General features: G+C 39.3%; 1 protein-coding gene across 2 annotated transcripts; it reads left to right on the top strand.

Moving 5' to 3' along the window:
* Positions 1–134: 134 nt before the first annotated feature.
* On the top strand, positions 135–4,004 carry mrpl46 (mitochondrial ribosomal protein L46). Of its 2 annotated transcripts, none has more exons than XM_026293928.1 (4): positions 135–398; positions 1,167–1,368; positions 1,789–1,959; positions 3,323–4,004. In XM_026293928.1, the coding sequence occupies exons 1-4, from the start codon at positions 141–143 to the stop codon at positions 3,565–3,567; spliced, it is 876 nt and encodes a 291-aa protein (XP_026149713.1). In that variant the 5' UTR covers positions 135–140; the 3' UTR covers positions 3,568–4,004. The 2 variants fall into 2 exon arrangements, with proteins under 2 accessions (XP_026149713.1, XP_026149712.1); XM_026293927.1 differs by having other exon boundaries at positions 3,320–4,000.
* The last annotated feature ends 13,864 nt before the right edge of the window (positions 4,005–17,868 follow it).

Consider the following 17,868-nt stretch of genomic DNA (forward strand, 5'->3'; position numbering starts at 1 on the left):
GGGGAGAGTGGGGCACAACGATTACACTTATTTTCTGGTATCACAAAAGAGTGAACTTCACGTCCACGTCCGGTCTTTTTACACAAGTAACCCCCAAAATCCCATTTTTTTGCATGTACATTGAATGTAGCAGAAAAAAGATGGCTGCGCTCTGTGGACGGACGGCGAGTTGGTCTCTGTCGCGGTTTCGGTCTGGTTTTAGCCGGGCAGCGCTCGGGTCGGGATGCCGTCAGGCTTTCAGCACTTCTGTTGATCGGGCGACTTTACAGCCTCAAAATGCGACAGAAAGAGCGAGTTCTCCGTGGACTTTGAAGGCAGCGGTGTGCCTGCAGAGGCTGCCGGTCATTTCAGCGGACTGCAGCCCGATAGAGCAGAGGTTCAGACACATGATGCAGCAGGTGTGTTTGGTTTTTAGGGACGGTTCAACGTGAAATACATTTCATTTGACTCGACTCATATGCATTACAGATATTTGACTAGTCAGAACTGAACCGGCTTAAACCTGTTAAAAGACAGAGAAAGCAACAAAATGGTTTACTAGTTAGGGCGTCTCATTGGTTATATTTATAGGAAGAAATGACCACTCCCCGCACCAGTTAATGTAACTACACACAAAACGTGTTCTAACTGAATGTTAATATTATTTAACCTTGTAATAATAATAATATAGAATTGCACCACGTTTATTGCATCAATCAGTAAATTCAAAACAAATTAAACCAATGTATAACTTCATCAAATGTATTAACAAGAGGGTCTTTATAGTGATATTAATTTATGCATCTGCTTTCAGAGCCATTTTACATGAATGATGATGTAATGTCAGATTATCATGCTAATGATTTTGTCTATACTGTGGGTGTTTGTGAAGGTTAACAGGCACATCGTAGTCTACAATATGGATCTAGAGGTTGAGTCATGGCAACTGGACTAGTAGTTTAAAAAAAATGAAAACTTAAAAAACTAAAAGTCTTGTTGCCATGACTCAATCCCTAGATCCTTATTGTAGACTACTATGTGCCTGTTACTTTATGCACTGTGACATAACGTTCAGCTAGGATTTAGGAGGCATGAGGAGTCAATGTCAGGTGTGTTATTATTTGCCACCACACCCAGCAACAATTTCCTGGAGTCTAAGATGGAGACCTGTCCTGCCTTGATTTCAGATGGAGCTGGAGAAAAGTATGCTGTCGGACCACGAGCTGCGGCTGCTGGAGGATGCTGAGAGAATGAAACGTAAGCAGGTGGGTGACTATGACTCTGATGAAGAGGATGAGCGTGGGGATCAGGAAATCATCTTGGCTCAGGATCTGGAAGACTCCTGGGAGCAGAAGCTGAAGAGCTTCCAGCCGGCACCCAGGGTCAGAGGTCAGTTTTGAAAAAATAAGACATCCTTTACTAGAGGGATAAACAAGGAAACCAAGATATACAATTATTCCAAGTTTATAAAAATATTTTTTAAAAAATGCATGATGAAATAGCCTTAATTCTGCGTGACATATTATAGTTTTCTGCCTTTTGTCTTGCTCCTATCAAAAACAGAATGGAAAACAAAATTAGATCATTTGAAGGCGTCTCACACAGCTGAGCTTAAAGTAAATAAGCAGTGTATTATTTTCAGTGCCGGATTTTAATGTTTTTTTGACATTCAGAAAATCTATTCACTCCAGCAATCCCAATTTGCATTTTACTCCCCGTGACATTTAAAAAGTTTGTGTAATTTGTACTCGACAGTCACAGAGAGACACATCTGTCTTGAAGCGTCTGAATGCTCCGTCTTTTGTTTAGCTGATGTAGATAAGGACATGACCTCAATGGAGCGCTGCCTGGCACACTCGCTGGTTCTCCTGGCTGAGCAGCAGGTCGGCGCTGAGAAGCTGTGGCTGCTGCCTCAGGCTCAGTGGCAGGAGGGAGAGACGCTGCGTCAGACGGCTGAGAGAGCCCTCACTTCCCTTCCAGGTAACAGGAACCTGAGTTTTTAAAGGCTGATACAAGTAATATTTTAATGAAGCTGCTGATATTTTGTGCTTATTTTGCTGTATTCTGTTTTCCCTTGAATTATTTTGAGTCGTGCACGAAATCTGGTTTAGTCAAGTCCTCGAGGGCCACTGTCCTGCTTGTTTACCAAAAACATAGGTGAAAAACAAGCAGGACAGTGGCCCGCGAGGACTGAAGTTTGACACCCTTGTCCTAGAGTGTGGGTGTGTTTAATTACTGGTGGATAGTATAAAGCTTGACCCCGACCTTATGGCCCCTGGAAATGAGATAATTCATGTTCCACAACATTATGCATGCTGTTGTGCGCAGCATGCATAATGTTGGCAAAACCGGTGGCAAAAGTTTTTTAATAGTACATTTCATGCATATCGCACCTGCCATAGCTAAACTATAGATATATAACTTTTAAAAGAGACATTTAGACCTTTGTTCACTTAATATGTAACAGAATCTCTCCAATACATCTGGAACGTGTATGATCTCATTCACGGTTTACAGAGATCTACTGTTAACTGTCTTATACTGCACATACTTGATGAATTGTTACGAAGATGTCAGGATTTTCTGTGGGGAGAAATTTCCCAAAATGATGGCGATTCCAAACGCACAGCAAAAATCACATAGGAAAAAAAATAAATAAATAAATCCAGGTTGTCAGCTGCAGTAGTTGTGAGCCTTGTAGTTTATAATCAGCCACATTATAAACTACTGCATATGGAGGAAGTTAATGGTCAGAGGTCACAGATGAACCAAATATTATGTCCACTGACCCTAGAATGATTTTTTTACTGCATGTGAAGCCTATAAGCTCTTAAAACCCAAGTAATTATGTTAAACTGCTTCACAACATTGCTTTAAACTATTAATGTGCCAGCTCCATCAATCACTCCCTATTAAGAAATTCCACTTGACATTAACGTGTGCCCTTTGGTGGAGGGTTTTATTTAAAATGACTTACAGTAGTAGGACTCAATCAATTTGTAATGTACAGTAGCTGGACTCAGTGGGATTTGAATCTCTAACATGGCGTTGGAGCCTTATTCTGTATATTAAGCCAGCTGGGACCATGGGATTTAGACTGACTGAGATTAGATTAAAACATAATTGAAAAAAGAATGTTGTTGCTATAGCAGAGAATGAAAAACAGAGTATTAGGGTAACACTTCATTACAGCAGTCAAACACTGATAATCCAGAGAAATATAACATACAGCTGCAGTATCATGTGATCTGTACAACTGCTTAAAGTTTAAGAACAGCTCCACTTTAGCTCACCTTTTGTCTCCAGCTGTATTAACCTGCAGTATTTTCTCTTCCTGTAGCAGCTGGTTTCAAGGCCACTTTCCTCGGCAACGCCCCCTGTGGAGTGTACAAGTACAAACTGCCCAAAGCTGTTCGGACAGAGAGCTGTGTGGGAACAAAGGTGTTCTTTTTCAAAGCTGTTCTGTCAGACAGAGGCCCCCCTGCAGCCCCAAACTCTTCTTTTTTGTGGCTTAAGAAAAGTGAACTGCAGCGTTACCTAAAACCAGCATACATGATGAAGATAGACCGCTTCTTCCTCGACCTGTAAAACCTAGACACATACCAGGGACGCTGACCTGCAGAACAAAATGAAAGAGACCCAGAACATTATCTGCCATTTATCTGTTGTCATGTATTACAAAAAAATCTGTAAGTCAATGTGATATGTATGTTTTATTGAATAAATAAATAGTTTTTCCATACATTATGTATGATCCATTGAGGTTGCAAAACCCTCAGATCTGATCTGAATCTTATATGTCCATGTTATATCTATATCAGCATGTCTAAAACATCTATGAAATGGTTTTAGGAACGGTCCTAAACTTTGCCGTTTTTATTTGCGACTGTGCATCTTAGTGTAAAGAAGACAAAAGTAACTTTGTCAAAATCCACAAGTGATTTTTGAGTGCTGACTGCATTTCCTCTTCAGTGCTGTTAGACAGTTATGTCTACCCGACATACCCTCCCTCAGGCACTGGTGTTTCATTGCTACATTACAGCTTCATGCATATTTTGTCAAGCTTGCATTTTCGGTATATTGGAACATCCATTTATGTAAGATAACCCAGTTTTGTCTTTAGTATAGCTCTCAGGAATATTTAGCATTGCTGCATGTTCTTTCTTGAATGAACTGAATACTAGTAAAATCTGTTGTTCTTATTAATTATAATGATTATTAGTTTAAACAAATGTTACATAAACTTAGAGTAGTGGATGTCTTTCGTTAACTGTTGTATGTTTTATGACTTCAGCAGCCAATGAGTACACATCTAGCCCTTAAAACTAAACACCAAATGCTGCCATTTTGAGTGCACACTTGATGCTGAACTGTGTGGGCCTGGCAGGCCTGCTGCAGGGATTCTGCTGAGCGTCAGCTGGAGGCAGGCTGTCATTGTGTAACAGTAGATGGCAGTGTTTGCACACCGGCCACAGAGGAGCACTGTGAGAAGCTGTGTAATTACGCCTGTGTGTGTGACCTCAGAGGGGGACTGCAGAGAGAGCTTTTCTGATCAACTTGGCTTCCTCTTACTCATACTGAAAATATCCATCATAGCGGGTTAATGTTCCTTTGGAATAGCTATGATAATTTGTCTTAGGAAAGAGCATTCTGATGTTCCCAACCCATTCTGCCTGCGATCAACCTGTTCTTTCTATTTGTGTCTGATAGGAAAAGGAGTTATTAATGTTGTAGACATTGGCATTAGATTTTTCTATCTTTATTTTCAGGATTTGTTGAAAGCCTGAGCTGTTTGTGAGATTGGCTGAGTGCAATGCAGTCAGTCAAGATCTGAAGGTCAGGGTGAGCTGATAAAGGCCATTTCGAACTTGTGGACAATTTGGTTTGCACAGAGAATGAGAGCTTACTGTTCTGACAGCTGACAGTGGTCTCCTGCTGCCCTCAGTTCAGTTGTGGTGCATCACATCAAATCAAAGTGTAATCACAGGTACAAAGAGAGCAACAGTTGCTGCTTTCATCTCCAAGGGGAGTGTGATGAAAGCATCTTTGCTCAGTTTGTTGTGAAAGGTTCTTAGAGGCTCCAGAAATTGGTTTGGGCATCAGAAGGTTGAAGATCTGAATCCCAAAACCCTTAGGAAGTTGTAAGTTACCAAATAACCCTATGTGGTGAAAGAAACAGTGTCAAGGTGCTTGTGAGCAAGGCACTAAACCACTACCTTCCTTTGGTGAACTGCTCACTGGGTATTTACCTCTTTTATAGCTAAAGCATGCTATGAGTTGCATTATGGGAGGTGTAGGAATAAAAGTCAGGATATCTATCTTTTTAAGGTCTGTTTCACATGAATCTCCCAACCTCATATAAGCACAATACTAAATCACTGGAGTACTCTAGAAGTATTTAGAGGCTCTCCTGCTGGAGCCACAGATCACATTATAAAACTGTTTTCACAGATTAGTCAGATTAGTCTTCTTTGTGGTGACTGATCTGAAATCTGTGTAAAATTGTTGGACCAAGTCAAATGTTTTATCTTTTTTTCTAGGACAATTTACTTCTGAGAGTCTCCAACCACAAATTAACAACACAGATTTGTAAATGCGTCGACTCGTTTGTGTTATAAAAGGGGTCTCCCAGTTTTAAGATCAACAAACATTAATCAGCTGTTATGTATCATATCAAGAGACAGATGTGCAAATGCCAAAACATCTGACCAGGTAAAAACAGTCAGAGGTAGAAGATCACAGCTTTGAAGTGTCTCACTTCCTCTTCTGCCAGAGGCTGCCCCAGTCTCTCTTCATCCAATTAGATGGCATATGATAGCACCAGGATAACAAATGTCAAAGGAAAGGTCTTGCAGTTTTTTGCCACCGGAAAAGGTAAAAGATAGACGGTAAATGCCGGCGATGAGGTGCCCGCCTTGGAGGTAGCTGATGGCTGCCTTTCAACCCAGCTGTAGCTGGAAACAGTAGCACATCCAACAGACAATGTTATTACTGTCACATTCACACTGGCCTCACTGGGGATTTCGAACTGATTTTAAAGCAGCCACTGAATTTTTTAACCTTATTCTTGTGGTCCTTTGAAGTTCAGTGCACAGAGCGAGGCAGTGCCAGGCTAAGGGGCTCAGTTCCATTGGGGTGACCTGTGCTAATAATAGTACACTCACTTATGGCAATGTCAGGCACTATCAGCAGTAAAAGCCTCCACCAAATAGCTACTGTATCTCTTCTTTAGTGACACTGCTGGTAGATGCAACACCTTGGTCATAGATTACATAACAATTTTTATACTAATATCTGTGGAAATCCACTGTACCAATCACATCTACACATTTTGACAGCAGTTTGGCAGGGTTGTGAAAATGGGCTCCGAGCAAGAGCGCAAACAGTCAACTTCTCCACTCTGACCTGTCAGTGTCATCTGTAGTTATAAACAAAGCCTGGCTCCAGAAGACAGCAACCATCTGTAGAAAACACTGAGCTATGTCTAGCGTCAACCTGACTTAGTGAGAATAAAGAACTGCTACAAATCTCTACTTGCAAAAAAAAAAAAAAGACAGCAATGCCTTCCACCCAACTGTGTTTACATGCTGCAGCTTTTTTTGTATGCAAATCTCTTATGAGTGAGTGGGATGTAGGTAGGCCAGTCTTTCACAGCAGTCTACCACAACATTTGATAAAAAAGCTTATTAAGACTTTTTGTGTATACACAATAAAGCACGAGAACATGCAGGTAAAGGAATGTAGATCAGAGCGAGGCTTCTGGATCCCGACTGAGCCTGACCACCTTAAGAGTCTTTACCAACAGCCTCTGTAGTTCCACATTCCCAGCATGCAACGCAACCAGCACTGCACCATATTTCTTAGCCTTAATCATTCAGTGACAGTCAGCTAAGCACACCCCATGCTGCTTTGCCTTTATACAGCTGCACACACTGAAAGATATCTGCTGAGTGAGTTTTACCTTTTTGTTAACCACCTTCCAAGTGCATTTGCCACCAGATTAGACTTTATTCAACTTTGTCACTGCTACCAGTAAATATCAGTACAACAAATGCAGTTTAGCATCTTACCAGACACAGTACAAACTACTGCAACAGCTTATATATAGTGATGTATAAAGACAAATACACACAATGCACACAATAGTACCCCAGTGTTGCCCATACCAGCAATGATGCTGTAAAACTTTCCTTTCTGCAAAAACCATTCTTCTGAAATGTACTAGTATCGAGCTAAGAAATCTACCAGGTTGAAAAGAAATGACCTAATAAGATTTCTTGAAGTTAGTGTAAACATCAGGCAGGCAAGTAACACTACAAAAATGTATATATGAATAGCTATATAGTAGTCAGACATTTATAATAGTAAAAAAGAAGAAATATTATGCTATTTTATCCTAGTAGAAGGAAAAGAAGTGATGAAAATTCAGATATTGCACATAAAGTGCTTGAAAATACAGTTTTTAATTCAGTTTTTTGAAATACTTGGTTTTATATCATATATTTACTTGGTAACTTTAAATGTTTATGACTAAATAAGCAACAATGCAGTTTATTACTTACTTCTGAATAAGAGATTAACACTCAGCTAATCTGCTTTAACAAGACTGTGTGGGTGTGATTTTATTTGATTTGATTGGAAAAAAGAAGCCAACCCACTAACTGACTGAAACATAAATCCTACTTCAAACAAGTCTACACAGCAGACAAAAACACAAATACTCATATTTCTTGTGTAAAAATAGTGAAAACTATTAACCTTGGTAAAACATGACTTGTAATGTATGATCGTATTGCCTGTAGTTAGAGGATAATTGAGAAAATCTGTTTAACTGTGACAATGTTTAGAGAAAATACAATAAATGCTGTACCTGCTGCATAGCTGGGTGCTTTCTAACAGCCCACGTGGCAGACAGGGGGAGACGCAGCTCGGATGAGGTGTCGTACACTGTGATGGCTGGGATCTGTGACTGAGAAAGGGGGCGGTGATGTAAGCCATCTGAACCCATGGTCTACCATCCATCATATCGGAGAGAGGCAGCCACAGGGGCAAGCAACCTGAGGAAAACAAAAAAAATGTATTTTGCGTCAACCTGTTCCCTCCCACTCTAAAGTGTGTCCAGTTGCAGAGATGTGATTTCCATCTCTGCAACTGGCTGTGAAAACATCTTAATTTCCAATCACAAGCAGACAGTCAAAGTGGGGTTTCCTGGATGTCATTTATGGACTCATGGGTCCTTATGGGTTTCATCACTAAAAAATGCCTGAACAGCTTTTGATGTAGGCTATATTTAAGTAAACAATTACAATAAACTGTGTTCCAATTGTAGTGGCCTGTACACTATTTATAAATGTATGTACATTATCCTCCTTTAAAGAAGGCCTAACTGGCACCTGGCTCTTTCCCATGTTAGCTAATCAAAGATGCCTCAATATTAGTATTAATTATAAATAATTATGTTATGGTCAATGTGAACCTGCACAAAACAGTAGCTAAGCAGGTTGAAGTGAAATCATTTCACCGTTTAGTTGCCCAGGACCTGCCATCAAACACTGGCTAGAAACGACTACACGTGTACTGGACTGTGCGCTTCTAAAACACGGATGCCCTACACTCACTGCGGGCCCTGAACGCCTCTAGTGTAGAAACTTGCGCTCACCTGGCCTTTACGAGGACACAGCACCGCGTTTGTATCCTCGTATCCATCCGCTGTGTTTGTAAATACGCCGCCTGAAACTGATGAGGGAGAATGTGTTGGTGAGTAAACAATGGAGCACAGTTAGTTTTATTTCCACTTTAACATTAGTCCAACACCTAAATGCACTTTAAGCTTAGAATTAAAGTGGCACGTCATCCAGTTAAGATAGTGCTAGGCTATCTAGGCTAAAGTGAGATTGGATTTTTCCTTCCAAGAAGAAACAACACTCTCCTCTTGCATTTGAGTTCATGTTGGCTAAATGACTACAGTTGTTTTGTTTTTCAGTCCTTGTGCTGCTGTTAATTTTAATGTCATTAAACATGCAGTAACTGCTTTTTGTTTGTTTTGTTTGGACACTTCGGGGAAGCTGAATGAAAATGTTGACATATTGGCATTTTAAAAAGGTTATATGATTAATGTGTAAGAATTTGCTTATGTAGCACACACATCAAGTTTACATGTCGCATTTTCTGTCCTCCTAGTGAAAGTCTAAGTCCAGTAATTGATTTTCTCTAGCTCTGGGCTGGTCTCCTTCAAATGGTGAGAAAAATATTTGGGCCTGTTCACAGTAGCTTCCAGCTAGATCTGTCTGTGGGCCACATGATGCTGGGAAAGGTTTTTAGAGGCTTTTTGATGAAAACCGTTTCCCTGCTTTGGCTGTAAATTATCCTACTAAGAGAGGTGAGACAGACACAATAGTGAAGGTGTGGGCTGGAAAACAACAGGAATGAGTTAAAAGATGATGAAATTTAATCTGACATATTCCTATAATCACCACTTGTGTTTTTTAGTTTTAAAGGCAAAGCACCAGAGGTCACAACACTCTGCTGATTCTGACTTTAATGATCAGTGGCATTTTCTTTATCTGAAAATACCCTTTTTTTTTTTTTTTTTTTTTTTTTTTGAAAAGTTAATTAGGGCTAAAAATGTAAATAATGTAAATTATACGTGAATGTTTATGAGAAATGATTTATATGCAACAGAATTAGAGGACTGTTTCTTTAGTCTAAATAACGCATGAAGTCATCTAACTAAATCTTTGGCTTTTGGCTGTTCCTGCTTTGTGTGAGTCCGACTCGAGTGAGTCTGCATGCATTAGGAAAGAGCGAGAGATTGTGTGTGATGTTGTTGGGATGGAACAGTTGGAGAGGGCAGACGCTCCTCCTGCTTCCTCCTGTACCAGTCTCCTCTCTGCAGGAGGAAGCTTTGGTCCCCCACACCTCCAGCTATCCTTCCTTCTCGCCCTCCTCCTTGCCATCCTTGCTTCCATCCCTCCATCAAAGCTGTGTCTCGTTCTGTCACTTGTTTTATGAATGTAACCTAGACTTACTTTGACTTTGTAAGCTGTATGTGATATAACTAATCTTTTATATATTTCTATTATATATTTCTATTGTTTTTGTGTTACTGTGGATGGAAAGATATGTATGTTCAACTTCCTTTTTTTTTTTCTCTTTTAACTTATTTCTTTTATTTTTTTAAACCCATCCAACCCAACTCATCCCTCTCTGCCCCAACCTCTCCAAAACAAACACTAGCATTTGCATACACACATACACATGCATCCGTTCATACTGTGTTTGGCAGGCAGACCTCTGGCCGGCAGGGTGTGTCCTCTTCCCCTCCTCTGACTGTTGGATCTGCCACCTCCTTCGTATCACCCATAACCTTCCCCCTTTCCCTAGAAGCTGTCAATCTAAAACAGACTGTCGAGTGTGTGGGTGGTTGGGGGAGGATGGACAGGCAGATGACAAATCTGGTGTTTTGGTTGGAAGTAGTGTAAGTAAAGAGAGAGTGTGAATGGACACCAGGAGGGTTAAGGTTATATCCTACTGTGTGGTAAGATGGCATCGTGTCAGGTTGGATGACCCCTCCGCTCACCGTGACTTCCTCCATTACCATCACCCCCTTACAGCACTTCTCTTCTTCTAACTTGCAGGCCGTCTGATTGGCTGCTGGGGTTAGTAGTTCACCACCAGCCACCAGCTGGACCACAGCATCATCACACCTTCAGGTCACTGGTAGCATATGGAAAGAAGGCTGGAACAAGTTCACTGGTTCAATACTGTATAATAAGGTATAAAGAGAGGTGCTGGATTTTAATGTGATCAGAGAGGTACAAATGTAGAACAACAGCTGACACAAAATCAAATGAAGGCGAAACAGATAAATTTAATACAGGTGACCTCCCCATGTACACTCACATTTGGTGTATTCATTGATTGGTGTGGATATTTTGTTGGCAGTGGCCTGTGAAAAGGCTAGTCTCCTTCCAAAGACCTTTCTGATGACGATCAATGGTCCCTGAGGAACATCTGAATGCCTCCGATTTGGCTGCAGCGCCTGTCCGACGTCCCCTGGGACTGACGGGACAACAGCTGCTACAGCGGGACCAAACATCTGGCAGAAAGGTAGGAAAGTCAAAGTCTTGTCCAAATGGTTGTTAGGAGAGGCAGTGGCACTGAGGATCATGTTAGACGATGCTGTCATCGTTAACAGAGACTGCAAACAGCATGGCACACTACTCCCCAGACAGAAGGCTCATCTGTAGCTTTCCTTCAAAGTGCTGCGGAACATTTCTGCAATGATAAAAAGACACAGCAGTTTTGATAGGAAGGCCTCAGGGACTGTGTTAGACTGTGCTGCATAGTGCATGCATGGTGGCAACCAGTGAGGAAGGCACAATTTTTAAAACTGCCTGCCTCCTGAACTACTGCTGCAATTCAGCTTCTTCCCCAAGAGAAGTCATTTAGGACATTTAGTGTCTGTTCATGTATTTTAACATCTGGGGGTGGTTCATACCTTTACACTTCACACCATTTGTAACAAATAAAAAATATGGTGGCATGAAAGGGGATGTTTATGATGCACTTGATAGTTGAGAGAAATGCACCTACTGGTATAAACCAGTTTCTTGTGGATTTTGCAATCGCAAGGATAAACTTAAATTCGACCAGTCTTTCCTGTATTTCCAGAGATTTTACAAATTTCATAAATGCACCATTGAGGTGTTGTAGCACAAGCAAAAGCTCTTCACCGACATAACACATACACAACATAAAGGAACATAGAGAAAGAAAAACACTGCAAGTGGTGCACAATATCAGAATTAAGCTACAACACAATCAGAATTATTTTCAGAATCTTTGATTCGTTTTGTAATTGATTATATCGCCATAAGACAAAAAAACAGCAATAATTGCCAAACACAATTAGCTCCCAAAGGTAATGTAATGAAATCCTTCGTCTGAGCAACACTCCAAAACCTAAAAATACAAAATTTAACAATGCTAAGACAAGTGGGAAATTTTCGTACTAGTGACTAATGAAATGCCATAGACACTGTGCTAGTTTGTTTTGTTTTTTTTTTTTCCCTTTCTGTGTTTTGTCTGTACTTATAGTGTGTTATTTAATTTGCCAATGTGTCACCACAGTGGTGAAGATATTCTTTCAGTTACTTCTATCTGTTTGCATGTTTTCTTCATATATATCTGTGTGTTAGTACAAATTGCATGTAAAAACTAAAATCAGACCCAATTCGACAAATAAATGGCAAATAAATATCAGGCCTGACTCTCCACATGTTGTAACTACAGTGGAAAAGATTTTGTTTGCATAGGAATTTCCTTCTCAATCAGTGCTTTCCAACAGGCTTTGCTACAACCAAGCTTGTGCAAATTTAAAGTTACCAAAAATGGAGCAATTTCTAATCTGAGGCAATAAACTAAGGAATCCAAAAACTGGATGGCAGGACTGACTGAAAAACAATGAAATAATCTTCGGACTAAATTCAGGAAAAAATACACTACTGAGATTTCTAAGAGATTTCTGGATTTGCAAAATGATTATCAGTAAGTGATTTTAACACTTTTTACAGCTGAGTTGAGATCTTTGTTATTGCAGTATGATACAAAGTACAGAAATGGCAGCAAATTTGGACACAATTGTTTTAAATGTTGCTGTAAATTGGCAATAATCTAAAAAAAAAAGTGAACTCTGGGAGGTTCAAAGAACAAAGAAAAAACAGGCATTTACTCCACCTTTGATAATAATTGCAATTATCATGTTTGGTGATGTCAGTGTCCTGTAGCTTTCATCCTATCATGCACAATGTATTATTATGGCAAGTCGATGCTATTCCAGACATTTTTATCTCATTTGCCCTTGTCAGTACTTACCCCTCTTCAGTCTGATGGAGAAGTTCCACAGGAGGCTGCTGAGCATACATTCTTAACAGAATCCCTTTTCAAATTAAATTTAAATGACCCCCTCAGCTCATAAGCAGAGGCTCTCCTGACAACTTAATTCATAATTCAGTGCTGAGCCAGGGCCTTGAGGGCCATAATGATGGCCTAAATGGAGAAGAGATGCTACTAAATGGGCTGTTTGTTTGCACCTAAACCTCTTTACAGGCCACAAGTCCACAGCTCAGCATTGTGGTGGTGAGGAGGAGAAGGGCTGATGTAGAGAGGAGGTGGAGGGCCGAGACAATTTGCTGACCAGTCACATTCTGGTCTTAGATCGTCGTGGGCTGCTTGACCACAGCGAGGTTTGGGGAAGTTATACATGTTTTAAAGAGCACCTCCACCTAAATTACACGAGTTACAAGCTGGAATTAATTTTGCGTGAGTGTCTTGGTGCAGGAGCTGGGAATAGACATGTTCTCGCTCATGTGATATTTATTTCAAGGAGATGATGGTGTGAACAGTGACACGGTAAAGCTACTGAAGTAGTTCCTTGGATCAGTTAATGTTGCCACGCAGCCTTCAACTTGTTCACTGAGCTTGAAGCAACGTACAGGTTCATGAGGAGGAAGAGAAAAGTGTAGAAGAGCATGGTCTAGAGGAGGTACATATATATATATATATATATATATATATGTGTGTGTAAATTCTTTGTTTTGGTGTATGGCACTTTGTGTCAGCTCTTGCTGTTCTTAAAGCGCCTTATAAATAAAAGTATTATTATTATTATTATTAAGTGAGCAATGCTGGATGAAGGGTAGAGCCAATAGAGATGGAGAGAATTGTAGAAAATGAAAATGAGAATTCAACCACCTCTGTTACTTTTTCATACAAAGCGAATGTGAAGGTGAATCTGTAGTCTAATGGGATTAGCAGTAGTAACTGTAATCTGTAAACTTGCATCTTTCTCTCTAAAAAAAAATCCTCCATGAGAGGACAGATGAATGCACCAATATTAATATTGCATGACCAGGGACAATACATTGATTACCTGACAGGTGCACATTAGAACAGAAAACCTCAAAGTGCCATCTTTGAGTTTGGTATCCAGTTCCTAAAGAGATCCATAGCTTTAGTCCTGCAAGCATTCAGGCAGTAACACAAGCTAAAGTTGAAATTGATGTATTTTTACTGTTTACAGTCTTTTATTTTTGAACCCTTACTGCCAAAGATGAATGATGTTCTCACAGTTGTTAAAATATTTGAAAATTCCCAAGTTAATGGTCATTATTGAGTAGAAACTAGCTAATAAGGTTGCAAGCTGGAAATTGTTAGCAATTTAGCAAAACTGCGTTGCTGGCAATTAAAAATAACACTTGGCGCCAACACCTATACTTTGCTGGCATCAGCATCAGTTTGAAATGTTTTGAAGACTTAATTAAATGTTTACAAGCTCTGCATTTGGAAATATTAACAGACACAACAGTAAATACTGACTGCAGGACTGCATTAATGTCCCTTCATTATAAAGTAATGTAAAATAAGACAAATACATAGATCTGCAATACTTCCCCTCAGTTTAGGCATATATCAGGACACTTCTATGTCCTGTTGGCCAAGGCCTTTGAAGAATCTATCAGTAAAAAATATAATCTGGTTTAAATCTAAATAGAATTGATCACTTTTACTTTACTTATTTTGATTATTTTGCAGTTTAATTTAACTCTTCCTCAGAGAGCAGGCAAAGAAGGGTAAATGAGTTGTTACTGTGGCAAAATAAATAGTGGGCCTCTCTTCAAAGAATGATACTAGAGTAACACAAGGTCTTTTCACTGACCAGGCACTTGATGTGCTACAGAATATGAAGGACAACTTGAATTCTCTGTTTGAGTTCATTGATTCGCTCTCTGGTGAATTGTGCCAAAGTGTGTCCTAGCTTAAGCTAGAAAGGTCCTGATCTCTTTCTGACACAAACTCAGCAAACAGTATGCAACACAAAACCAACAAAACACATCAGTCAAAAATAGCTAATCTGATATCTTGGCATTGCAACATTGAGTGATCCACAGTTTAAGGCACAGTATATCAGCTGGGATAAGACCAAAATAAGAGCACTCAGTGAAAACATGCAGACAAGCAAGACATTGTCACATTGTCACCTCGTAGTGTTCAATCCATGGAGAAGAGACATGGCAAGAACAAGCTGCATCAAAGAGAAAGGCAAAGTCACAGTACAGCAAACACTGTTGGACCTCAAGATTCAGTGACAAACAAATTAGCAGACAGCTTGGGAAGCAGTTACAGACACTGGAAACAGACACTGAAGCTGTCCAAATGCTGCTTTTCCTCATGTCCGTTTCCAGCTCTGCAACAAGCAGCTGAAAAATAAGTTTCAAAGTTCAAAGCTGCCAGTCTGAAAAAAGGAATGATACGCAAGCACAAAATTTGACAATTTACTTGATATTTTCTGATGCAGTCATTTGTACAAAAGCTGTCATGTCCAGATTTTTTTTCTTTTTTTTGCTGTCATGTAATGATTTAAGATTGCTGTTGAACAGTAAAGAAATTGATTTTAGTTTATTTTTGTAATCTAAAATTGTTCTTCCACACAGTTCGTGGTTGTTTTCCCATGCTGTGTGTCTGCTAAAGAGAACTCAGCTTAAAGGCCCTGCATTGGTCTTTTCATTTCTTCTAGTTGATTACACCTCTTTTTAGGCAGGAGCTGGGTGGAGGGTTTTTGGAGTGGTGGATTGTAACTAAGTGATCACACCAAAGCTTGTTTCAGTCCTGTGAGGCCCACAGGAGGTTTACAAAGAGCTTCGTTCAGTTTGGCTATTTGTGAAGTTTTTCAGCTACACTGGGTGAAATAATGTTAGAACATTTTTATCTGGTTCTAAGTAACAGCACAATAAATGGAACCTGCTGGTCTAATAAGAATCATTCTCTTACATTACATTATAAAATCTATTATACAAACATCAACCATGAAGTTACAGTACTTTGTTTTGGGTCAGAATATGTCTTATGTGTGGCCTTTTTGGCCAGTGCATAGTTTAATCCCTTTACTGTAACATTTTGTGCTTTAATCCAGCACTTCTGAATAAAGGTAGATTTAGTTATGGTTATGTATAAACTTCTCGGACTTTGCCCAGATGTTGTAGTGCCATAGTGCTTTGACTGAGGTCTAACTACTCACTTCAGACAACACTTAAGTACTGTTGGTGTACTGGATATTAATCTTTAAACTCAACAGAACAACTGACTTAATATTTTAACATCAGATAAAACTTTAAAATTGTTGTAAGATTTTTTTTAATGTTTTTTTTTTTATAACATGTTTGGGATATTCAAGAAAAGAGGGAAAACATGCCAGGTTAGAGATGCGGGGCGAGTCCCTGAGGCAGCGCTTCTTTCCACAACCAAATGAGTCCAGGCAACACAGGCAAGCCCTCAAATGAGTTATTTATATATATATATATATATATATATATATATATATAATATATATTTTTCCTCTTTTATTCACCTTTTACTGTTCTGTAGTTCATGTCTGCTATGGCTGCCATTACAATAACCACTTTAAAGGTAAACCCTCGTTTTAAAAAAAAAAAAAAAAAAAAAAAAAAAGCATGTACACCGTATTTTTTCAAATGGGTGGATGATGTGTCACGACAATAAGCTGATAAGCTATAGTATATAGTGCATCACTCTACAGAAGGTTCTGTGTGCTCCTTTAGTTGGTTGGATTGTATCATACTGCTCCGTTTGGGTTTGTGTCACAGCCAGTCCTGTATTTAAGGCATGCACCACGTAACAAAAACAGTTAACTGATGTATGAACCATAGCAGTCAGTTGCATGTAAAATGGTCTCTCCCCTCTCCTCTCCATGCCTGTGTAGTGTGGCACTAGTTACTGTTTTCTTATTATACATATTTGTATTAATGGGAAGAATGATAATGAAAAATCAAATGTTTTATAAATGTTTTATCTGTCGTTCTGTCGAGTCTGACTGAAAAAAATTAGCTCCCCTGAAAGCCATGTTATAGTTTGCACACTCACAGGAAAAAAAAAAGAAAAGAGACAACGTTCCACAAACTTCATGTGGGTAAATTAAATTTTTATAAATTGATTTTTTTCTTTTCACCACATTTGGCAATTTGTCCTTTTTCTGAAGCAGCCTTTATTTAAAGCCAACACTATATAAGCTCCTATGGATTTGGTTTTGAATGACAAGTTTATTCTCAATTTTTTCTACTGCTCAGTAGTTTCATCAAGTAGTTTTTTTTGTACTATGTTAGCATTAAGCTCTCAGCTTACTGATCTACTCTAATCTTGATTTTTGGTTTTGGTAGTTCAACAATGTCATGTGTTAACGGCAGAGTTTCCACAGCGAGCAATTTATTTTGTATTTTAAATAAATAAAATACGCAGCAACAGCAGGTCTTATAAGTAAAACAGTGTATCCTACTCTAACCTGTAAGTCACTGTCAGTTTTATAGTTGGAGAGGAATTTTGGTGTTTTGTGAACCATAAATCAAAACATTGTTTTCCACTGCCAGTGTATTTAGTTCAGACATGTATTGTATGTATTATTGTCTTTAGGGAAATCACCTCATATGTCCTCATTTAAAAGGTTGAGTTACCTACATTACCAATAAATTAAAAAAAAAAAAAGCTAATATAAAAATTTAATAAAGGTTCATGCTCCTCCCTAGTGGTATCTGGTCATTTAGATAGCTTCAACTTGAGAAGTCCGAAATGTCACCAATCTAATGCAAGTGAATGGAGTTTCTAGTACACTGTACACTGTAATCCACATTAACTAGGTTTAAGAATTGTCCCTGAAGCAATAGTCCCCTGTCCCCACTGTGCTCTCCCCGACTTCACTCAAAATGGGATTACTTGCCCTCCTAACAAATCCCTGGTTGTGATGTGAGCAACAGCGGTAAGAATACTTATGAATCATCTGTACTTGTCGAAGCTGGATGACAAATGACCTGATGTTCT

Source organism: Mastacembelus armatus, chromosome 3 (assembly GCF_900324485.2).
Source record: "Mastacembelus armatus chromosome 3, fMasArm1.2, whole genome shotgun sequence".
Lineage (NCBI taxonomy): Eukaryota > Metazoa > Chordata > Actinopteri > Synbranchiformes > Mastacembelidae > Mastacembelus > Mastacembelus armatus.

Coding starts and splice junctions, on each gene's coding strand:
- mrpl46 (XM_026293927.1), top strand. CDS start 141: ATGGCTGCGCTCTGTGGACGGACGGCGAGTTGGTCTCTGTCGCGGTTT. Junction 1,369..1,788: donor GCCGGCACCCAGGGTCAGAG/GTCAGTTTTGAA, acceptor TCTTTTGTTTAG/CTGATGTAGATAAGGACATG. Junction 1,960..3,319: donor AGCCCTCACTTCCCTTCCAG/GTAACAGGAACC, acceptor CTCTTCCTGTAG/CAGCTGGTTTCAAGGCCACT.